Source organism: Aulonocara stuartgranti (genome assembly GCF_965226115.1).
Source record: "Aulonocara stuartgranti genome assembly, chromosome: 3".
NCBI classification, from domain to species: domain Eukaryota; kingdom Metazoa; phylum Chordata; class Actinopteri; order Cichliformes; family Cichlidae; genus Aulonocara; species Aulonocara stuartgranti.
In genome coordinates, this window is record NC_138941.1 from 60,689,545 (window position 1) to 60,714,174 (window position 24,630).

Sequence of the window (24,630 nt, forward strand, 5' to 3'; positions counted from 1 at the left end):
GCAAATTAATATATTTAAAGGTCAAGAGTTAAAAATAAATATGCTGAAGCTTACTCGCTTATATTGTGTGTTCTGAGGGGAATATTTGTAACTCTTTAATATAATGAAGTAACTCTTTAATATATATAATCCTGTGAGTACTCTTTGATGTTCATCTAAAAATAACTAAATTATACCAAAATTACTAAATTTAATGAAATATAATTTAATCTGATAAACTGCTCTAAAATTGAGTATAAGATAAATAAAATGCATTCAAAACAAATAAAAATAAATACGTATATAAAAAAACTTTAACCAGCCAATCCAGCGCTGATCCGGAAGCGACGTACTGACGCTAAAGATGGCGTCAGATTCAAACGGCTTCGGTTTTAGTGCGACAGTAAGTGTTAATAACAGTGTTTTAAACGTTTTCTTTCTAAATGTGTGCTTAGATAAGATGCCACTGAGCGTCGCATAATGATTAAACACGGGTTTGAAGCTAAAAAACCCTCCAATGTTGGTTATTTATTAAGTAAGAGTATTTTTCGGGACTGTTTATCGTACGAGAACAAAGCTTCATTAACAAAACAATGGAGTTCGTCGCTGACTCGATAGATAGCAAGTGTCAGAGAGGTAAGTGAAAACTCAACAATTTGGTTAGGATGAAGACAGTATTTTAAATAATTCGGTACACATTTAAGCCAACAAAGACTTATGTAAAATGATAAAAATCCCAACAGGAAACACCTGACAAGTATTTATAGCGCTTGAAGATATACGTAGAGATTTAAGTTATAAAATAGAAATCTTGCGGAAATACGGTTTTTTGGGGGGCTCTGTTACTGATGCCGAATTGATCACCTGGTCCGTTTATTCATCACTAGTCGTAACTGTTTTTGTAGAACTTGTGCAAGCTTTATTATTTGTAGGCAATAATTAACTTAGACGATTTGTAAACAGAGCTCGCTGTAATTTCGTGTGCGTCTGCTGGCAGGGCAACAGCAGCGTCTAAGCAACCAAAAGAGTCTCCGGGGTCACAAAGAGGAAATCGGACAGCTTCAGGCGTGACAGTAACAGACATTTAAATGCAATTCCAGGTTCACTGAACTCAGATATGCAGACGGAAACAGCAAAGAGGAGGAGACAACCTGACCGAAGCGAGAGCGGGGAGAGGAGAGCAGAGCCGCGGGATATCGAAGAGAGACCCGCGGGCAGCAGAGCCCGGAGCTCCGGGGAGGACAAGGCAAGGTGGGTGCAGGCAAATTTTAAGACCTAGTTGGCCTTAAAAATGTAAACTTTGGATGATTGAAGAATTAAATGACTGTTTTTTTCTTTAGTTTTAAGATTTAAACTAAAATAACAGCCAAAAAGGGAACAGTTTGAAGGGGGGGGGGGTTAAAAGCATACTTCGACATATTTTTTAAAAAGGCTACTATATAAGAAGTTATAATTTTTACTTAAGATAACTCTTTATTGTCATTGCACAGTCATACATAGTACAATAGTACATTGGAAAACTGTCCCACGTACAACACAACACGACATTATAAATGTTGAAATTAGTCTTTTATGAATGGTATAAATGAGTCATAAAAATGTGGGGAAATGAGCTTTAGATTCTGTGAATTTTGAGATAAAAAGTCAGAAGATAAGGTGGAAATTAAACAAAAATGTCGATTTTTTTTTTTTTTTTGAAGAATCTGAAGAATCTGGACAGAAGGCTGATTAAAAACAATCTGCTCTTTGAAGGTGTTCACAGCATCAGCTAAATTTAAAAATTATTACATAAAAAAAATCACATTTCTGAGATTAAGTTAAGCTGTTATGTGGGTATTTAATAAAAAAAATTAAAAAATAGTTTCTTGCTTTCTTCAGGTCAAATTTGAGCTTTGACGCTCCGCAGCAGAAACAGAAGCAGGCAGTAGGAGACCGACGAAGAAGGAGGGCTGAGAGGAAAGGAGAGGAGGAAGAGGAGTGGGAAGAGAGAGGAAGAGGGAAAGACAGAAGCGGAGGACATGGGGGGAGGGGAGGGAGGAGGGTGGCGTCAGAAGGGCACGATGGGGGCGAGGACTGCAGGAGACTCAGGTGGAGAGTCAACGATGTGGAGAAAGAGAAACTGCAGCTGAAGGCGAGCCACAACCAGGAGGTGAGCTACAGCCAATCATAACCTGCAGTTCCTCTAATGTCCACTTGAGGCTCCAGCAGCAAAATGTCCAACTTTAAACATGTTTACAGCCTGCTACAAAAACGGTTTGGCTCTCAAGAGCTAATTTCCCCATTCATGTCATCTAAACAGTCTAAACAGAGGTGAATCGTTTAATAAAGTCACCTGAAATTGTGACCAAAGATGAAAATCATAATTATGATTAAAAGATATGAAGGAGTGAGAAAGAAGGTTCATAGTTTTGGCAAAAAAGTGCAAATAATGCATCGAAAATCCAAAATGTTCAAGATAGAAAGATAAAACTTTGGACAGAAATTAATAATTAGCAAATGATAAATAATCAGCTACAAATAAATAATAATAATGTAAGTGTGTGTGTGTGGTTACTGTGGTGTTTAAGGTGTGTCGGCTGCAGGCAGAGCTGACCCGGCTCCGGTGTTCGGTGGAGCGCGGCGAGGCTCAGAGGGTGGAGCTTCAGTACCAACTGACTCTGAGCCGCAGAGATGCCGAGCGAATCACCGAGCTCAGCAGAGACAAACAGGCGCTCACAGGTACACGAATCCAACGCACCTTTCTGCTTCATGCTGCGTGCGATCCCCCGCAGGAGCAGGCTTCCCGAAATCGGCCAATTAGAATAAAGCTGGCAGTGTAGTTTAGTGCAACACATGATGTCACTTTAACAGAGCAGACTTTTAATAGTCCTTCCTTTTTGATTGTAGAGTGATCTGTGAAATGAAGTGCTACAAAGTTCTGTCCTTGTAGAGTTTTTCATGTCGACAAGTCAAAGAAATATAAGAACTCTTCATCTGTACTCAAGAAATCCTGTCCTCAGCAGGACCGCATCAATCCCTTGCTCTATAAACGTCGTGGCTTAGAGCACCGACAGCTCTGACAATGTTTGTGTTTGTGTGTTAGAGCGAGCGGCGCAGCTCCAGCAGGCGGTCGAGGAGCTGCAGAAAGCTCTGGACATCACGCGGCAGGCCAGCGAGGGAGACCGGCACGCTTCGCAGCGTGAGGTGGAGGAGCGAGATCGACTGATTCAGAGTTTCAGCTCTGAAAACCAGAGACTGCACCAACTGCTGAAGGTTAGAGTCACAACAGAAAAGAGCTCTGTTTTTAGTCTTCATGTGACAAAGAAAAACTCAGAAATGTAACTTAAACATGATTAAAACATTATGTCATTTACCAGCCTAATAATGGGCTGAAAAACAGATTGAATCCAGTATTTCTTCACCCTCAAACAAGTTTCTTGGGGTTTGGTTTGTGTCTTCTGGTCTGCAAGGATCAGGAGGTTGCTCTGGAGGAGTCAGAGACGAGGCTGGCCAAGTTGCAGACGGAGCGAGAGAAGGAGGCCGAGGTGAAAAGACGACGTGCCGACGAGCTAAAGCAGCTGATGGAGAGAGAGGAGAGGAGCCGCAGGGAGAAGGAGGTGAGGCCAGACCCTGTTCCTGTTTTTAACATTGGGTGGGAAACGGGAGAAAGAACAGATGTGTGTCTTCTCTCTCCAGCTGCTGGAGCAGAGGGTGAAGTCTCTTCAGTCGAACATCGAGGCAGAGCGAGGTGCTCACCTGGAGACAAAGTTCAACTCTGAGATCGTCCAGGTAGCAAACGCGCAGTCGGAGCTTTAACATATTCAATTAAAGCGCAGAGAGGTTTTCACTAACAGAGAAAACACATCAATAGTTTTTTAAAATAAAAACGATTCACTAAAGGAACTCATAAAGAATCACTGAAGTATCAATGAAGTCTTATCAATATCTCTCCCTGTTTATGTAACCACCAGCTGCGTGTGCGGGACCTGGAGGCGGCGGTGGCGGTGGAGCGGTCCGGCCAGCAGGAGGCACAGAGCAGCCTGGAGCTGCTGAGAGCTCAGTTCAGAGAGGTGGAGAACGCTTACAGCCGGGAGAGAGAGAGGAGCAGCAGCACTGAGCGCGCTCTGGAGCGGTGAAGTCACTGCAGAAACTGCGGCTAAAAAAAATATATAAACTGTCATCTGATCTAATCAACCAATCACATCACTAAAGGCTGGATGTATTTTCTTTAGTTGTCTGTAATTGGGATTTCTAACATGTGCACAGGTTGCAGTTAGAGTACGAGCAGTGCAAGTCTGTCATGAGCGCTGCTTTGGAAACGGAGAGGAAGACGACCTACGACCTCTCAGAAAAACTTGAGGAGGAGGAACGACAGCATGCAAACACACACTCACTGCTGGAGCAGGTAAAACGTACACACACATGCTTTAACTTGGTGTGTTCATGTTTGTGTGTCGTGTGCATGTCGCGCTACGATCATATCTGAATTCTTCTTGCTCATTTCTGTGAACTGTGTTTAGGCCGTTCAGAGGCAGTGCGACACAGAGGAGGCGTTTGTGACCTGTGTGAAACAGATCAGAGACGCTCTGCAGCAGCACACCAGCGAACCATCAGCGCAACCTGCAGAGGATGATGGGAAACAGAGTCTTCCTGCTGAAGTCCTGCAGCTGCTGAGGACCACGCTCAGCTCATACCAGCAGAGGCTGTTAGACGCTGACAGACAGGTACAGATTCCTCTCGTTTATTTCTGCGTTTCTTCTGGTGAATTGTGATTTTATTCCTCTGCTCTTCTTCTGTGGCAGCTCCAGGATCTGCTGCTGGTGTCGGAGAAGCTGCAGGAGGAGAACCAGACTCTTCAGCAGCTGACCTCAGATCAGAGGAGTCAGATTGATGTAAGTACAGGTCTTTATCCTAAATGGAATCCCAGACAACGATGGGACTAATGTGGACTGCCAGTGCTGGAAAAGTCAGGAGCACTGGATGAGTTTTCTTTTTTACATAATAAATAATGGTAAAAATAAATAAAAGTGCTCCTTGATAGACAGAATCCAGCATGTATATAAATCACATGACGTGATATAAGCAGACATAAGAGTGGAAACACCAAGTTTGCTTTTTTGGACAGATGGGACTAACACAAGTGTGTCTCTGTGAAGCAGGGACTGTTACTTTCAAAGGACGTTTATTTAAAGATTCTCAGTACGTTGGTGGAAGGTCAGGATCTCTGTGTAATCTGCAAAGACATTTTCTGGTTTGTTGGAAGGTGAGGACATTTTTATGTCTCAACCTGTTTTTCTCTCTCTTTTCTTCTCCAGGAGTCTCAGCAGGAGACGCTGAAACTGAAGGAGGAGGTGTCTCGCTTACGCCAGGAGAGCTCTGATTGGTCGACACAGAGTCAAAGCCAGGAGGCCGAGCTGCAGAGAGAGAGGGAGGAGAGGAAGAGGGAACTAGAGAAGGAGAGGGAGGAGAGGACAGCAGACGTCCAGGAGATAACTGAACACTACAAGAAAGAGTCGACGGTGCTGAATCGAGATTTTTAACATTTGTTATGATTCTGGTGCTGCATTAATCTGTCCGTTACTTTCAAACTATTTTTATCTTCTGTTGACTCAATTTAAATGAAAAAAGTGAAACGTTGTCAGTTAAACACTTGTGTTGTGTGTGTTGTGTGGCAGCAGAGTCACAGTTTGAGCCTGCTCTCTCAGCAGCATGATGTCATTATATCATTACAGCTGAGGCTTAAATGCATTACAGCCTCCTCATACTGAGCCTCTGTCTGTGTGTCAGGCCCATCTGTCCTTCCTCTACTGCCTCTACCAGCGCCTGCTGGCTGGCTGCGTCCTCCTCGATCAATCTCAGAGCATTCTGGGTAACTTCACCTGGAAGGAGCTGTGTGATGTCATCAGCGAGCAGGTGGACCAGCTGACCTCTGACCTCAAGAAAGCCAACAACAAGGTAAACCAAGCTGAATTCACCCACTGATACCCATCCTGTCTTCACCTCAAAAACATTTTTTACTTTCATATGAACACAATTTATAAAATAAATGTGTTTTATTTAATAAGACTTGAAACTAGAATCTGAAACCAGGATTAAGTGAAGTCCAGATGAGTCGCCCCCTGCTTGTCATTAGAAACAATCCAGGTTTCGTTTCAGGTGTTTTCTGTTCAGCTCTACTCTTCAGACCCCAAGAATAAAAGTATGATTGACTAATCACTGCAGCTCTGATGATTGTTCCTTTGGTACAGAGCCAATAAAATTTGTTGTTAGTGAGAACTTTGTTTGCCTTGACTAACTTCTTTCACAGCCAGATCTTAAGAAAAAAGGTAAATTGTTTAGGTGCAAGTGCCAAACCTGGTCAGCACAGGGTTATTTAAACTCTAGTTGCCCTTAAACGTGTTCACTCTGCTTTCATGAGTTACTCACCAGTATCTGTCAATCCCACTGCTTCACTGGTTTTCCTTGATGTTGAGAAAATACATCTCAGAGCCACTTTGTGTCACCAAGAGTCACCTGTAGATGCTGAATGTCATTGTCCTTCTATGGCAGGATGACAAGTTATAATTTGAAGTAGCCTAACAGTTGCATCAGTGACTGCATACAATCAGCAACTGGCTGTCAAATGAAACAAAGAAAGTACAATTCTACAAGATTTCAACGATGTTTAATTATTTATTATTGCGTTTTAATTATTTTTCACAAAGATGTAGTTTAAGGTTCGTCCTTTTTCTTTGTCCTTATTTACATTTTACAGTTTTACAGATTAAAATTACTGTGCTGTAAATACAAGAGAAGTTGCGCCAGGTTAATAAATCTAAAATCTAGTAATAGACCAGGGTCTGCCTAGTAGTGACGTAGTGTGTATGGTTTCTGGCTATCATGTCAGAGGGAATCAGTTCCTGTGTGGTCACAGCTGTAGATAACTTGCATTTAGATGTGTTTGCCTACTTGATAACATGTTAGTCAAAATATAGACAGTCTGAGTGTTGAATTTGAATCAATTGATATTTTGATGGTGAAAGAACTTTACTCGAATGCCAGTCAAATTTCTGTTTGTTTAAATGGGCTTCATCTGATAAAAGTGGCTTTATCTTGTTTAATGCTAGCAAACATGTTGATAAGCAATATAGGAGCGAGCCGGCTAACATTAGCTTCCTGACTATATGAATAAATTGGGGTCTTGTCCAGGACTGTGGCGTCATTCAGAGGCCTGAGACCCCCAGAGTATTTTCACAAACCGGTGAGGTGACACTGAGCTACAAGGTTTCACTTCCTGTACCTGCCAGCTGTGACACATCTGCAACAGTTTGCTGACAGACTGTGAACATTATATTTCCCATGTGGCTAAAATGTTGCCCCTCCCCCACCCTGTTTTTCTTTCCTCTCTCGCTGCAGATCGCCCACTTGCAGAGCGTGTGCGACAAGAAGAGTGTGTGTGTGCGCGAGCTGCAGCGGAATCAGGAGTGTGTGTTGTCCCGTCTGGAGGAGAGCGTGAGGAGGAGGGAGGAGGAGTGGAGCAGACAGCACACGCACACTGTGAGGAGGCTGCAGAGCGAGCTGCAGGTAACACATACACACACACTCATCCCTGGGGTGTTTCGGCGCCTCGTGTACGTCAGTCACGTCGCCCTGCAGCGACAGAGGCACTGTGAGCTGAATCAGCAGGATGGAAGCAGAAAGATTTCAGTTATCAGTCCCTTTGGTCAGATTCTCCGAAGAGACGAGACGACAGATACAAAAATCATCTGTTCACTTCCAACTTTGTTGTCTCCGAAAGCATAAAATTCTCTGCAGCAACATTTACAACAACAGAAAAAGTTCACCGAAGAGTGAAGAGCAGAAAAAGGCAAAGCTTAATAGGGATTTGTTACAAAGTTATTACAACCTTTGTGTCACTGAGCAGCGTCACACTTTACACGTTTTTTCTCATGAAAACGCAATAAATGCGAAAGCAGAGAAGAAAAGACATGTTGACACATTTCATGTTTAATGTAAAAGAAAATAAGTAGCTTTGTTTAACCGTGTAAACAACTGTCACCATTAAAAATACCGTGACACCCAGCATTAGGGCTGTTCGATATAACGATATATATCGGATGACGATATAAAAACATCTATCGTTTCATTTTACGCCATCGTTTGTTTCGCGGTGTCGCAAAATAAACTGTTTACGGCGATATTTTTTCATCGTTTTGATGGTCACTGTAGTGGCTATATTACTTTCTTAAAGTTCTCTCTTTCTCTTATATGTAATATAACCACACTACAGACGGACAAGCGCCTGTTTTTATGCGTTGACGTTAGCAACAACGACGGTAAAACCATTGTGTGGCTCCATCGTCTGCTTCAAAATAAACCGAATCACGTGAAAGAGAATGCAGAGAGTTTACGGATGAGAAGCAAAAAAGAGCCGCCAGGTGCTAAAAAATAAACCTTAGACTCAAACAGGCTTTTCCCCGCAGCACGCCGTGTAATAAATACTCACACTCCGTGTTAATACCAGACGTGCACAGTTACCTAAGATCTGAAAATGGCAGATTTTGTTTGTTTGTGTGTTTTTACGTTGGAGGCGGCATACACATCAGCTCCGCCCACTTCCTTCTCTTTGCTGAACCAGCGTGTTTCTGATTTTGGATGCTAACCCCTCCACGTTTTGTTCCAGCTCTGCCGCTCTCAGTGCGACTCTCTCCGTGATCGCACCTCCTCTCTGGAGCAACGCTGTTCCTCGCTGACCTCTGACCTCTCCCAGCTCAGAGGCCTCCTCTCTCGAAGCCGCAAGGAGTCCTCGTCCTTCTTCTTAGCCTGCGCCCTGCTGGGTGGAGCGCTGAGGCACGCTCACCACCATCTGTGTGGGCTTTCTGAGCAGAAGAAATTCCTGTGCCGGCAGCTGGCAGAGCGGGAGCAGCTGGAGGAGGAGGTGAGGAGGCTGGTTGATGCTCTGGAAGGAGAGAAAGACCAAGAGAAGGAGGAAGAGAAGAAGAGAGAGAGGACGAGGAGGGCAACGAAGAGGTGGAGGAGGACTGTGTGTGCTGTGCTGGCAGTGAGGAGGTGGTGTTCGCTGGCCAGGAATACGACAGTGTTGCTTCGTCTGGAGAGAGGAGGCGGAGCTCCAGCTGTCTGCGTCTGTGGAGGGGCGGATACGGCGACACAGAAGGGTCGAGACACAGCAGGTACACACACCTCCACAAACAAGAAAGGAAACACTTTCAGTGTGTTTGTAGCAGCTCAAGGAAACACCGTCTTCAGAAGGTAACACACTGATGTTAGAGATGGTGCTGAGGCACACACAGACTGTGCTGCACTGCTGTGTGTCACTGATGTTGTGCAGCAGCTGAGAGAGCAGCGTAAATACTGTGTATCTGAGTGTCAGTGTAATGACAAGCTACCAGACTCACATACATGCTGTGGAGCTGCGGTCCTGTGAAAAACAGTTCAGCCCACGATTCAGTCGCTTGTGGAACGATCTTTAGCAGCAAGAAGTTGAAGTCATCACTTCCTGTATGACTATCGATCTCTCACATCTCTGTGGAGGAAATTTGTCCCACTCTGCTTCACAGCATTGCTTCAGATGATTGAGGTTTGTGCACAGATCTCTTAAAGTCCTTCCACAGCATTTCAATCAAGTTGAAGTCTGGACTTGGTTAATTTGGTGGGATCGTTGTCCTGTCGTATGACCTGGTTTCAGCCAAGCTTTAGCTGTCGGATGCATCTCCTCACATTTGAATCTTAAATAACAAACAGACAGTTGGTATGAGGTGTTTAGTTTTCTCCAAACATGGTGTTGGGCATTATGGACAAACATCTCTGCTTTGCTCTCATGTGCCCATCGGTCACATCGTTCCAGAAGTCTTGCGGTTTCTTCAGATGCAATTAAACCATGCTACCTTATTTAAGAGTGAAGAGGCAGGGTCTTGAAATACCCAACAAGCCACACTTGTTCTGTTGTTTTCTAATTGTACCGTCGAGAACTCGAGCATTTAGCGTGCTAACTGAGGACCGTAGAGCCTCAAATTACACTCCGAGTGAATTTGCGGGGAGGTCCACTGCAGCAGCAGCAGGAAGTTTGGCAGCAGCCTCCAATGTTTTCCATGTGGGATTAATCTGTTCTGACTGTAGAGGTGGAGTTCAGATTGTTTAACAATGGCTTTCTCCTGCTGTCATAGAGGCGCTCACACATGATCGTGAGTTTAATTGAGTGCTTTTGATTATCAGCACGTGGCTGCTGCTTAACCTCTGAATTCCTGTGGGCGCAGTAAGGGTGGACTTAGTTTTTCACACGTCACTCCTGGATTTAGACGCCATTTTTAAAAAGTAAATAATGACACAGTGTGATATGTTGTGTTTTGTAGTTGGTTTGGGATTTCCCAAATTTTAAGATTGAAGGATTTTCATGTCCTGATTTATAAAACCTTAGAGTTTTGGCACAGTTAGTTCATTGGCAGACATTAATAAGTGTTTCATTCATGATAAATGTTTGGTGGAGTGTGTTTAAAAAACAAAAGGAAACTGAGAAACTTTTCTTTTTTTTTATTTAGACAAAAAGCTGACTGACGGTCGTGAAGGTCTTTGTGCTCGTTTGTTTGGATCTAAACGTCTCTCATCCACCATCCTGACCTCCATGTCTGACCTGCAGGAGGCTCTGGGAGACTCTGGTAACCACAAACACACACACACACACACACACACAAACAAACACACACACACACACACAGACCTCCTCAAAAAAATCTTGTTTCTTTTGTTTCTCGAGATTCGTCCCCTCCACTCTTGCTCTCAGTGGCTTGCGCAGGCTTGTCCCGCCTCCTTGATCTCCTCCTCGACCAATCAGAGTCCAGCCTATCATCCTGTGGCGTGAAGGAGGAGACACTGAGCAGCCGAATGAGGCTCGGTCTGAGTAGCCTGACGTCTTTGCAGTCTGACACAAAGGTCGCTAAACACAAAAGAAACTCAATTTTATCTGAGAAACTGTCTCCCTCTGCTGACCTTTGACCTCTGTGCGCCAGCAGAGTTTGGTGTCGGTCCTCCAGCAGCATTTCCTGGTCTTCAGCCAGCGGCTGCATTCGGCAGAGGTGGAGAGGCGGAGCCTGCGGCTGGAGGTGGCCAATCTGAGGAAAGGACTCCGGAAGGAGACGAGCAGAATGGTGAGGCAAAACACACACACACCTGCATGCTAAACACCTTCATGACGTACGTGTGTGTGTGTTCAGGTGCCAGACGAGCGTTTCCAGAGTGTGTGCGTGGAGCTCCGTCAGGCTCTGAGCAGAGAGCAGGAGGCTCAGATGCTGATCCAGGAACAGTCCAACCAGCTGCACACGCTGCAGCGGCGAGTCGACGAAAATGCTGCCGAGCAAGCTGAAACACAGCGCACACTGAGACAGACCACACAGGTACGCCACACACAAATATTCACTCTGCTCTTTTTGAACATCAACAAGTGTGTTACTTGCAGCAGGTGGGATTAGGCCACGCCCACACAGAATCTGACTCGACCTGGGTTTGATGGACGCTCTATTGAGAACATGTTCACCACTTTGCCTTCTGTCAAACAGCCCTTTCTACAGTAAGCAGGAAGTCACCCAAATTGCTGTCCACCAGACTCCATTCATAAAAACAGTAATTTTACCTCACAGAACACAGAACTGTCTCCTGCTGCTTTGATTGATCAGGCAAGTTTGCCCTGTTACGTGACTTTGGTGTTTTGATCCTTTGGTTCAGACACAAACTAGAAAAGTCTGACCGCAGCCCCGTCATCCTGTCAGAGAAAAGTTAAAGTTTAGTTAGTGGAGTTTGGTGGAAAACAATTCATCATCTGTTTCCACAAATAGGTGGGTAGATAAAGCTTTAAACACATTTCAAAACCAATGTAAGAACTGGGTGAACTGGAACTTAGAAAGTGAGACGCTCTCTCTGATGCTATCATGTTTAATGTCAAACTGCACGGATTTTAAATATACAAAAAGGTACAAATCAAAAATCTAGCATTAATATTCTACATTAATAACCAACAGGAGGAGCAAGCCCCGCTCCTTGCTGTTACCTTACGAGAACCTAGAGTTGTTAACTGTGAGCTGTTTAATGGTGATGTTGTCAATAATTTACCTTCACAGTTAATGTGGAAAAGATGCCTGCAAGCCTGCACAGTGGACACCTTAGCCCCGGTGCAGTGACGGTTACTTTCAGGTAACTCTAGGTCTCTCTCTCTCTCTCACCAGGTGCTGTCAGAGGCTCGGCAGGAGGTGAATCGGAAAGAGCGCTCACTGAGGATTCTGGGTAAGCACCTATCAGGGATTCAGAAGGGGAAGAAGCAGGTGGAGGAGAGGCTGCAGCGAGCTGAGGAAGAGCTGAGCGATGCCAGCAGGTAGCGGGCCTTCTTTCCCTCCGCCCAGAAGTTTGTTTACTGTGAGATTGTTGGTTGTTGACGTTGTTGTTTCTCAGACGTCGGGATGGTGTGGTCAGCTTCATGAAGGCTGCAGAGGCGAGTTGCAAGCAGGTGAACACATGCGCACAAACACACACACACAGTGAGGTGACCTCACTTTGACTGCTGAAAACTCACTCTGGGCCTCACAGTTGTCGAAACAATGCAGTGTGCTCTTCAGTTCAGGGACAGTCTCATCCAATCACAACACTCTCTGAAGGCCAAGCCCCGCCCCTTGCTGTTACCTCACGAGAACCTAGAGTTGAGTGGAGCAGAGAGCATCATGGGAGCTCCTGAGGCGACAGCGTGCCAGGTAGCAGAGCGAGGAAGGAAGTGTCTTTCTTTTCTTATGTTTTCCCTCCTTTCTTCTTCCTTCCTTCTTTCCTTCCTTCCTTCTACACCTTTCTCTCCTCTTTAGCCTCCACCCTTCGCCGCTCTCAGTTCATCCCTTCATGTTTCTCTTCCTGTGCAGAGTTTTCTCTCCGCCGTCTCTCAGCTCTGCCACACCTGCAGCTCCAGGATTGATTGGCTTGAGCAGGAAGTCTCTGCCCACCGCAGTCATGTGACAGCACTGCGTAGCGAGCTGCAGGATGCCTGTCTCCGTGACAACTTGGCCTTTGTTCCTGTAAGACTCCCTCTCCTTTAAATACTGGTCTCTATAAGCCTCTATCTTTAGTGTAATGAATTATTTTTATACATGCAACAATTCCTGTTTACAATAAATATTACCTTTGTTTCTCTTCAGGTGTCTGATTTCACAGAAACCTTTCCTGTCGCTGACTTGGAAATACCTCAAGCTGTTCCCCTCTGTGATTTGTCAAAGAACCCGATGATCACTGTAAACCACTCCCCCTCTAAGGTAAACCCCACCCCTCCATCAAAAGCAAGTTCCTCCCCTACATCGGCTTCTTGCAAAGTCACCGTGGGTCAAACGAAGTTGAAGAAAGCCACAAAAAAAACCAGAGGCCACGTGAAGAGCGGAGGGCGGAAATGATCACATATATAATGATACAAACCACAGAAGAAGAAACACTTTTTTGAAGTTGTGGAGGCATTCTGATTTTAGAAACTTCTCCTTCAAATAACCAAAACTTTATTCATCTGCAGTAGCGGGCAAACATGCTCTCTCCACAGCTGTCTGGTGACAGACGCCTGAAGGCCAGATGGTCGAGCGTTACGACGGCGACTCTGTGACGGATCAGCAGCTGCCGCTGCCACCAGAGCTGCTGTCACTCAGACGCTACTGCTCGTGTGCTGTGGCCGAGTGCGTTCTCAAAGGATTCATGTGAAAGAAAACATCACAGAGAAAGCGTGAAAATTCTTCTTTAGTGTGTTCAGTCGGTTTTACTCAGTTACCTCACTGCAGATTTTCTGTTCGTGTTACTTTTTCGCTCTCGTGTGAGCTGAAATTTTGTTTGTTTGCACACAGAACTCACGAGCAGATACATGTCCAGCTAAAGCAGAAAAACTAAAGAAATATAAATGTATGTTTTTTTGTTTATTGTATTTGTTTTTACTTATTTATTGTCAGATTTTCACTGTTAGGAATTAAAAATTAAAAATAAAACACTAAGGAGTGACGGCAGCATTTTCATTTTACTAATCTGTAAGTAACTGAACACAACAAATAATTTTTAAAGGAGCAAAATGATCACAAACAAAAAAATAACCCCAAATAATCTCTAAGGACACAGGACATCATCACAGACACAAAATGAGTCCTTAAGAGGAAAAAGTAGAAAACAAATGACTTAAAGGAAAATTAAAATTATACAATTAAATAAATAAACTAAGCAAAAAAAAATAATCTCAGGAACACTGAATGACCACTAAGTTTAAACATACATGACCTCAGAGAGAAACAAATTCCTCCAAACAAAATATTGCAAAAATAAAAAACATTAAAGATCAAAACTGAAGTTGTGAAAACAAAAGTTTTCAGCAGGAAAAGCAATCAAGACAAACATTTCATAACTACTGCATCAGCACAATAACTCTGTGTGTGTGTGAAGCCTCAGGCGGTGTGTGCTTCTTTTTTTTATTTGGCATTACCATGAGACGGCCAAAGAAATGTCCTCGGGCTCTGAGTGTGTGACGTCTTTACAAAGCGACTTAAGCTGCTGACACACAGAGAGCCGCGCTGATTCAGCTGAACGCGACTCTCTTTCCTCTGGAGGGGTTCGTCGTTTTTTTTTTCTCTGTCTCTGAGGAGTCCCTTTGAGCTCCCCCTCCTGTCTTACACTCTTCCTTTCATACTTATATCCAACTTTTATTCTCTGCTTTTTACTGTTGTCTTGAGTTCTTCTTTGCACTCAAAGAGAAACAAAATGAACTCAAACAGAAAAGAAAAAATACACATAAGTGCCACTCAGTCCTAATGAAACTTCAGCTCTTATCAATACAAAGACCGTTTTCAGTGGGCGTAACATGACCTGCTCTCACCTTTTCAGTTATGAGTCCTGGTGGCCAGTCCTTCCCAGCTTACTTTTTTTAGAGTATTTATTTGTCACAGATTACACAGTTTTAGTTTTATTTAGCATGCAAGCTTTAAAGTCTCTATCAAAGAAACTGCTGGTGTGCACAGAAAGCTTTTTCCTTGACAGTCACTGGAATCGGGTAAAAGCTGTCTCCCTCCTTCAGCTGTTGACTCCTCTGTCATTTGCTTTGAAAGGAGTGGGTAGCTTAGCTTAGCATCACAGAGAGGACAGCTGGGTTAGTGTTTTCCACCAATAGAAAAGTGACAGGTTCATTGAACAGGAGGCAGCGGTCAGAGTTTGTCCCGCTCTCAAACGACAGATTAAGTTTAATTCCTGATGAAGCAGCAGCTTCTCTCATAGAAAACCAGATTCAAATGACAAATCTGAGGAGCTGTGAATTCCCTCAGAGGATAAAAAATGTAATCCAGAAACAAAGATAAGCTCCGGCATGCAGCGACACAACAGGATCGCCAGCTTTAACTGCTTCGACTCGTGCCACAGTGACCAGCAGCTGCACTCGAGGCTGCTTATCTCAGCGTTTCCCAGAAAATTACATACAAACACAATGTCTCCTGTGACTGTTAGAATCTGTGAAGTAAAAGTATTTCCACTGGGGACGAAAACCTGATAGTATCCATCCACAATATTGGCTCTTCTCGTAGTTAAAGCCTTTGCTTTAAAATGTCACAGTCTACAAAGGAAGGATGTGACGGAGTGGCCATATGTCAATAACAGAACACTAACCTCCATGGAATAATATCCAGGAGGTTTTCAATGAAGCAAAATGTTTCTGCGCTTTTTATTTGTAATTCTTAAACCTCTACAGAGTTCAGGCAAATTTGTTAAGGACTACTTTCATGTTTAAATGCATGAAATATAGCAGAATTTACTGTGTATGAGATCAGGAACTTCAAAAACTAAACAAACTGACAAACTTTATCTTTACAGTCAGTTTGAGACATTTGCAGGTGTGAAGATCTGAAAGGGGAAAATTGTTTTGGCTCAATGGTAGTCCAGAGAGTCAAAGGCAAATCAAACGGTGCACCTTGATGGTATATTAAAGAATTATCTGAGAACCCCAGGCCTATAATGGTTAGTAGTGTTTCAATGGTGTTTGATGGACTATGAGTCCAAGTGCTTGGGTATATTGTTCATGGTGATCTGGATATTTGTTGAGTAAGTAACTGGTTTGCAGTTTTGAGGTTCAAATATTACAAGTTCGTTCTGATTGTGTTTGTTCTTTGGTCGTGGAAATTTGGTTATGGAAGGTTATACCATTTCTCTCTTTAGAGAGTGCCAAAATCGAAGCCCTTAGTATTCAAGAGAACACTAGAACTGTGTGGTAATTACCTTCTCAAATGGTTTAAATCATCTGTAAAACTGTCCAGTTTTTCTTCTTAACCATAGTCGTTCCTCTGAAACTTGTTAAAGATCAGTAAATACAGCTACTTCATTTGCAGGATGACTTTAGGATTGCAAACCTGCCGTTTGCAGATGGGTGGAGTATCGTTACCCATCGGCAGCCACATTAAAGTATTGATAATAAGCCCTGACTTGTTTCATGTGATGAATCGGCCTCTGCTCTGAAGTCTGATGTGACACCGCGAAATGTCAAACAGCAACTTAATCCCATGTTATCCTTTCACACACATGACAGACGTTAATCCACAGCGCGATCCTCAAACTGTAACAGGATTAAAGACCTGAAAGAGCCGCCTTTTCATGGGTTTGTTTTTCTATCAACATCATAGGAACTTTCTTCCAAGTTTGAGCCTCCTGTTCATTAAATAATAATACGACTAAAGGCTGGAACACTGAAAGAAAACAAAACATCAATACAAAAAGAATGAATTAAAAGGTGTCAGCGTCCTGTTTCTGTTCTCGATCTCCCATATGAATACTCCACAAACTTTTCTTCTCCATCTCCGAGTCCTCCCAGCATGCTGTCCTAGTTCCACCTGTGACAGCGCACACATTTCATTTAAGCCCACACTTAAACACACACTTTCCCAGCAGTGACTGCATTGCTGCCAAGTTGGACTCGCTACAAAGAGAAACCCTCTCACTCTCCAGAGCAATGACACAGATACAAAGGGGGTGGGATAAGGGACTGCAAAGAGTGGGGGAGGAACGAAGATGGAAAGAGAGGACACACTCAGGCACTCAACATGTCCTGTTAAATATATGTTTACCACAAAACACACACAGAGTCTTTAGTGTCATGTAAAATTCACCTCTGGAGCCCGCTGAACTCAACGTTTGAGGTGACAAATGGCAGAAAAGTGACAGACGGGGAAAAGCCATGCTGGAAGCAGAGCAAATTTTTAATGTATTAGCTGTTTAAATGGAGATCAGGAATACTAAACCCAAACATGTGCAGGGGGCCTGAGGAAAGAGCTAGTTTGAATAAACTCTTTAGAACAACTGAAAGTCAGGTTGGATCACACCAAGGGGCCACACATTCTTCATTCCTGTTTAGATCATTTGAATTGAGTTTGAAGCAGAATGTCAACTTCGTCATGCATTTGCATCGTCTCAGAATCACGTGTTTAGAGATGAATTGATCTAAAGTAATCAATAAAGTTGGGACACTGTGTAAAATGTGAATTAAAAAAACCAAAACCAATTTGGGTGGCTGTAGCTCAGGTGGCAGAGCAGGTCAGCCACAAATCAGAAGGTCGGTGGTTCGATCCCAGGCTGCCTCCTGGCTGCATGCCGAATATCCTTGGGCAAAATACTAACCCCATGTTTGCCTACTGGTGGTGGTCAGAGGGCCCGGTGGCGCCTGTGTCCGGCAGCCTCACCTCTGTCAGTGCGCCCCAGGGTGGCTGTGGCTACAACGTCGCTTGCCATTGCCAATGTGTGTGTGTGTGAATGACTGAATGTAGCGTAAAGCGCTTTGGGGTCCTTAGGGACTGAGTAAAGCGCTATACAAATACAGGCCATCTTAGTGCAGCGTATACAAATGCCGGCCAATTTCCAATAATCTCATAAACCCACATTTTATTCACAATAGAATCCATGAAACATTTTAAATGTTTAAACTAAGAAAATGAGCCTTTTAAAGAAAAATATTAGTTCATTTTGACTTTGATGGCAGCAACACATCTCAAACAAGTTAGGATGACATGGCAACAAAAAGCTGTAAAAGCAACATTTGCAACTACCAAAAAGTTCATTCACAAAAGCACCTAAAGTATTTTTAAACACCTTGAGTTAAAGTGTTGTTTTCAAACATACTTTAATGTTAAAGTGTCGGAGAGCCAGTGTAACCTGGTTCACTGAGTTTCCTGTAGACTGAGCCAAGAGTACAGGACCAGGACTTACAAACACACATCAGGACGAGGAGAAAGAGGGGGTGGTCCGCTGCTGTGTTTCAAACACCACCCCTCAGAGAGGTTCTGCTCAGGAAGTATGTCAGGGAGCGGCGATGATCACGCGCTAACGGGGAGTTATCGTCTGATATTTTAATTAGTACGACATCAAAACGGGAAAGAGGTCCATTGGATCCCAGCAGACAGACAGCCTGTCCAACAGCCCTACCTTCACTGTATGCGAGTGCCTCCACCTCACAGCAACAATACAAGATACTTTTCAGGTCGTTTCAGTTCCCATGAGGAACAACTGTGAAGTCTCTCTGCTTCTGGTATGACTGTTTTTTTTCTTCTGCTGATCTCGGTGTGAAGGACTGAACTGAACTCTGGTCTACTGGATTATTTTAATTCACAGCTTAATTTAAAATTTTCTTTTTGTCCTAAATCTGCATAATGGGTTCTTAATCAAGCCTAAATAAATGTTCTAATTAAAGGTTTTTAAAAACATTAAAAGTACTTTGTTTAGGATTTGGGTGGTAACATCAATTACACTAGTTTTATTCTAACACCAATAAATACATTGACATATTTCATCAGTCATCTTATTTTATGTCTTATGAAATAGTTAATTCCATCTCTCTTTGGTCTTAAGATTAATTTAAAAAAGGCTCCAAGAAAGAATTAAATGTGTAGTGAACAAACGTGAACAAAAATATATGCAGATCACTTTAAAAAAAAATAAAAATAAAATCTTGAGCAGTAACTATCCAAAACAAGTCTCAGATTATTCAACTTCTGGATGTGACCCAAAGTATTTAGATATGGAAAGTTACAGCGCTCAACAGAGGAAAGTATTTAAAAATTTTAGTTATTTTAAAGATCTATACAGAGATAAGATTATTGAGAAACGCACAGAGAAAGGTAATAACTAAACTTAGTCCTTAACAAGAGAAAATTACATATTTGTGCAGCAGAAACATTTATTATTATCTCCCAATGCCTCAGATTTAGCTGACGATCAGATCAGATTCTTTAAAAAGAAAAACACTTTAACTTCCTTTAGTTGGAACAGTGTGACATTTCTTTCTTTCTTTTTATTCACAAGAGAACTTGACTGCTTCATTAAAGCTCTGAGAGAACAAAACTCTCAGGACGATATAATCAATTTAACCTTGTTGCTGTTTCTAACTGCAGGGCAGAAGTCCCACTGTCACCCTGATTCAATCTGACCCTCGGGTGGGGAACCTTCCTCCCTGGGGGAAGCTGTTTCTCAGGGGACACAGATGCTGATGGACACACCAAGGGCAGCCTTATTTATTTAGTAGTCTTAGAGCGGTGTCTCTCACATTAGATGACCTGTGAAAGAAACAAAGTAATAATCAGTTTTTAAATCTGCAACCAGGACTATGGCTAAAAGAAGGTGGAAACAATTTTCGTTTTAACAGATAAAACATTTTAATTGATTTTTAGATTTCTGGGCAAGCACTACATGGCTTGCTTATCCTTCTAAATGCACATACTGTTGTGTACTTTATTCTCTTTTTGACTAGCTTCTGAGTTTCTTTGCAATTAATTTTTTTTTTGTTTGTTTTGCACATGCAGAAATATACAGGGTGGGCCATTTATATAGATACACCGTAATAACATGGGAATGGTTGGTGATATTAAAGTCCTGTTTGTGGCACATTAGTATATGTGAGGGGGCAAACTCCTCAAGATGGGTGGTGGCCATGGTGGCCATTTAGAAGTCGGCCACCTTGGGTACAACTTTTGTTTTTTCAATAGGAAGAGGGCCATGTGACACATCAAACTTATTGGTAATGTCACAAGAAAAACAATGGTGTGCTTGGTTTCAACGTAACTTTATTCTTTCATGAGTTATTTACAAGTTTCTCTTTGTTCACAGCCATTGACATGTCGAAGAGGTTGACACGTGAGGAGCGGATCGAAATTGTGTCGATATCTGGTGAACGCAGTAACCGGGTCATTGCAGCAGATTTCAATGCAAGACACCCTACGAGACCACCCATCTCCCATGCTACAGTTAGCAAACTGCTTGCTAAGTTTCGTGAAACTGGTTGAGTGTTGGATTTGCCAAAATGTGGACGCAAGAAAACTGTCACTAATGAAGAAACATCAGTGGCTGTCCTAGCTTCATTCAGCAAGAGCCCACAGCGTAGCACTCGCCACATGTCACTGGAGAGTGGCATTAGTCGAACATCCCTTCGGCGGATATTAGCTACTCACAAATGGCAGCCTTACAAACTCCAGCTACTGCAGCATCTCAACGAGATCGGCACAGAATTTGCAGAATGGGCAAAACAAAAATTGGAACAGGACGCTCAGTTCACGCAGAAGATTTTGTTCAGTGATGAGGCAAACTTTTATGTGAATGGTGAAGTTAACAAACAAAACCACCGCTATTGGTCTGACACTAACCCACATTGGATGGATCCCTCCAAGACTGTTGGAACAACAAAAGTGATGGTTTGGTGTGGTATATGGGGTACAACGATAGTGGGTCCATTCTTTATCAATGGAAACCTCAAGGCCACTGGATATTTGAAATTGCTACATGATGATGTGTTTCCCTCTTTATGCACTGAAGCTGGCACGTTCCCTGAGTTTTTCCAGCAAGATGGTGCACCGCCACATTATGGGTGCCAGGTCCGAGCATTCCTAGATGAAAAGTTTCCTGGAAAGTGGATTGGTCGTCGTGGGCCAGTTGAATGGCCCCCAAGGTCTCCCGATCTGACCCCCTTAGACTTTTATCTTTGGGGTCATCTGAAGGCAATTGTCTATGGTGTGAAGATACGAGATGTGCAGCACCTGAAACTACGGATACTGGATGCCTGTGCTGGCATTTCTCCTGCGGTGTTGCTATCAGTGTGTGAAGAGTGGGAGAAGAGGGTTGCATTGACAATCCAACACAATGGGCAGCATATTGAACACATTTTATAAGTGGTCAGAAACTTGTAAATAACTCATGAAAGAATAAAGTTACGTTGAAACCAAGCACACCATTGTTTTTCTTGTGACATTACCAATAAGTTTGATGTGTCACATGGCCCTCTTCTACGGTGGCCCTGAGAAGCCAAACGGACTGCAACTTCAGAAAACACTTGCAAAAAGAAAAATGCTGCAAAAAGAAAAACACTTGCAAAAATCATTTTCTGATGTGACCGAGGTATTTTAACATGTGCTAGATGATGCTCAGGATGTTTGATGAGGCTGTGGTGGTGCAGCAGATAACAACAGACTAATTAAACTGATCCCCAACGCCAGTAATGCACCAGGTTTCAGAAAGGAGGAAGCTGTCCAAGCGTCAGTCAGTAGATACTGTTTCATATTCTCTTAAAATCATGCTGGACAGCCACAGAAGCTCATTCAGTAAAAGACTCAATCAACATCATGTGATGCATCACAAAATATCACAGGAAATTATTCCCACCTGTGAGTATCAAAGTTTAACTCCTCCTTGTGACATCTGGATTGTTTTCACTTGTAACATTTTGTAAATACTGTTGGGGTTTTTTTTAACTTTGAAATATTTCATTTCCATTTGGCCCTATTTTTTTTTATATATGACTTACATTATTTTACAAAAATGTCAGATGATTCAATAAACACAATAATTTCAATAAATTTGGCAACTATATCATGATTTGGGCTTTAAAGGGCTGAGTGTCTGTAATAATACAATTTCTCCTTGGATTAATTAATTATTATGATTCTGATTATCCATACCAAATTTGTTTAATTTTTGTATTTGAAACTTCTAACCTCTGTTTTTGTGGTGGGGATGCTGGGTGTGTGGCTTACAGGTTTTCAACAAAAAAACAACAACACATGATTGTTATTATTATTTGCTTATTTCAGATAGTTTTCCAACTTCTGTTTTGAAAAGCATCAGAAACATGAAACTACCATCAGCATCATTGCCATTATTATAATCATGATATTCTGTCAGGGTGGGAGACAAAGAACAAAAGGGCCCAATCACATCCAGTGAGTGTAGCTAGAGGGTGGAGTCAAAGGATGGAGCGCCCTAAAAAGGAAAATAAATACATGAGGGAGAGAGAAAAGTGGAGTTTTGTACTGGAGAGATAGAAAGAAATGAGAAGACAGAGTGAGTAGGAGGAGGAGGGAAAGACGGAAAAAAGAAATGAAGAAATAAAAAGACAAGAAGAACCACAAGGAAAGGAAAATAAAAACCAAGAATCCTAATAAAAAAGGAAAAGGTTCAAAATAGAAAGAAGAGCTTTTTTTGTTCATCAGTGGAGAATTTAACATCGGCAAAAAAGGTCAGTATGTCTTTTTTTTATATAATATAAACATTCTAATAACTTTAAACCATGAAGAAAGAACATCTAAATATTAATTTCACTACATTTTCAAGAAAATATACAGTGTCTATATCAGGGAAAAAATTATATCTCAAATATATAAAAACGATTTCACTCAACAATAATAAAAAAAAATCTGATTTGTTAAACAAGAAAGTTGGAAACACACTAAATTAAATGAATTTAAATGAGCATAAAATAGAAATATTTTTTAAAACAGATTGTTTAACATCATTTAAAATTATATTAAGTATATAACAAAATAAAATATATAATAAGTCTGACCATTTCTGAGAAAGAAGGAAAAGAAATTGTACATTAATGATTAATAAGAATATAATAATAATAAAGATATTAATATATAATGCTATATAATATTATATATTATGTTAAAACAGTACTTCATATGAATCTTAATAAGTTGTGATCAAAACCCAGTTATCAAAAAGGAATTTCACTAACTGATTATCATTAATCACACTCACAATTACTCCCAATTGCATTGGTACTTAAAACAGTGGTAAATCATGTCTGCAAAAAAGAAGTCATCAGCACATTTATGATAAATATTCATAAAGTTTTAAATAATCACAGTGACCAGTCAGATAGAGGTTACGTTGTATTTGACCAATCAGAGGCCTGAGCTGATGTTTCTGTTCTGACTGCAGGACCGAGACGTGAGGATGACTCCAGACCCAGAGGAGGTACCGACTCTGTTAATGAGGCAAACACGTTTGTGTTTTATTACAAATATGTCAAAGTGGAAAATGCAAATGTTTAAGTCTCAAATGTGTCGTGCTTCGGCAGTCCATCAGGTGCACTTTATCCTGCTGCAGCTGCGTGTGTTTCAGACCAGGAAGTGTACAGCTCAGGTCATGTGATTGCTGTGGACACGGCTGGGTGGCACATGGTAATACCATGGATACACATTTTATATTACACTGTTACATACACTGTTTGTATTTGAGAGGACAGTAACATTAGCCTTAATGATTATTGATAATAAAAAACTGTCTCCATAATATAGGTGACAGGTGATGCAGGTATTCGAACAGATGTGTGTATTGCAAAGTCCTGGAGACTGAAAAAAAATGTTTATATAGGTTTAATAAAATTTGAGTCCCCAAATGGCAATATTTAATTAAACTGTGTTAAATAAATTTCAATAAATAAAACTGTGCTTTTTGATATGTAAAACAGAGGTCATGTGTCTGACGAAGCTAAGTATTGAGTCAGAGTCGGCTTCTTTTTGTAACGTGAAGTCGTGGAAAACAAACTTCTTGACAAAATGTCAGTAGTCATGTTAGCCCTCAGAGTGCAGATGTGTGCTGTCACTATGGTGACATGGAGTCAGGTGTCGCTGTCATCACATCAGTGTGAGCATCTGGAGTAAGCATCTGTACACTCGCACACACAAATGTTGCAGTGTGTAGATGGTAAACACACATCTGTTGCTTTGACAAACAGGTGAGTCGTACCTGTGGCTGGCCTTCAGAGGCATCTTATCACTGTTGACCTTTTTGTATATTTTTTAATCACCAGATTATCACTGATGTAACTCATTTTTCATTTGTATAAATACAAAACTTGGAAACTGTATTTGCCCCTTCAGCACTGGAGAAGCTCCAGGCCCAGCCTCCCTCCAGCTGTGGTCCAGTGGAGGTGGCTCTTCCTGGGGTGGGTGTTTGACCTGAGCTCCCTGGTCTTGTACGGAGCTCAGGCCATTCCTGTTCGTCTCAAGATATTGCTGGACCGCCTCTACAGCATCCTGACCCCAGAGCAGGTAAGTAAGTGCACCTCTGTGATTGGTAGTAATGCAGAGAAGCCGTTTGAATTTACTTTTTCTCTTTTCCAGGTCGGACACATACTTCACACTTTGGGCTGGAATTTGGGGGATTATGTTAGAGGCTACATGCTGCAGGTAAACTACTCACAGTAGTGACTGAGTGAATATGAACATCTAATGTCTGACATTAAAATAACCTGTACTTTGTGATACCATATGAAGAAGTAACAGCTAAAACGAATATATGATTAACATTAAATAATTACAAATTAATTGTAAACCAGCAAGCATGAGTATATTCTTTACCTTTTGGTTTTTAAGTTAAGGATTC

At 42.1% G+C, this 24,630-nt stretch overlaps 1 protein-coding gene across 3 annotated transcripts; it reads left to right on the forward strand.

Moving 5' to 3' along the window:
- Positions 1-309: 309 nt before the first annotated feature.
- On the forward strand, positions 310-13,943 carry ccdc171 (coiled-coil domain containing 171). 3 transcript variants are annotated; one of them, XM_082526415.1, is made up of 24 exons: positions 310-382; positions 1,080-1,230; positions 1,858-2,128; positions 2,547-2,697; positions 3,062-3,231; positions 3,429-3,575; positions 3,655-3,747; positions 3,930-4,090; positions 4,225-4,363; positions 4,479-4,682; positions 4,761-4,850; positions 5,274-5,477; positions 5,746-5,913; positions 7,354-7,521; positions 8,621-9,128; positions 10,494-10,610; positions 10,709-10,884; positions 10,965-11,099; positions 11,166-11,345; positions 12,171-12,316; positions 12,394-12,448; positions 12,558-12,689; positions 12,849-13,001; positions 13,122-13,943. In XM_082526415.1, exons 2-24 carry the CDS (start codon positions 1,097-1,099, stop codon positions 13,368-13,370), a joined length of 3,951 nt encoding a protein of 1,316 aa, XP_082382541.1. In that variant the 5' UTR covers positions 310-382; positions 1,080-1,096; the 3' UTR covers positions 13,371-13,943. The 3 variants fall into 3 exon arrangements, with proteins under 3 accessions (XP_082382541.1, XP_082382539.1, XP_082382540.1); XM_082526413.1 differs by having other exon boundaries at positions 325-615; XM_082526414.1 differs by having other exon boundaries at positions 325-615; positions 10,736-10,884.
- The last annotated feature ends 10,687 nt before the right edge of the window (positions 13,944-24,630 follow it).

Bases quoted from the DNA above. Each gene is read 5' to 3' on its own strand.
- ccdc171 (XM_082526413.1), top strand. From the start codon at position 573: ATGGAGTTCGTCGCTGACTCGATAGATAGCAAGTGTCAGAGAG. The intron at 2,129-2,546 runs GTGAGCTACAGC...GTGGTGTTTAAG, and splicing joins AGGCGAGCCACAACCAGGAG to GTGTGTCGGCTGCAGGCAGA. The intron at 13,002-13,121 runs GTAAGACTCCCT...GTTTCTCTTCAG, and splicing joins ACAACTTGGCCTTTGTTCCT to GTGTCTGATTTCACAGAAAC.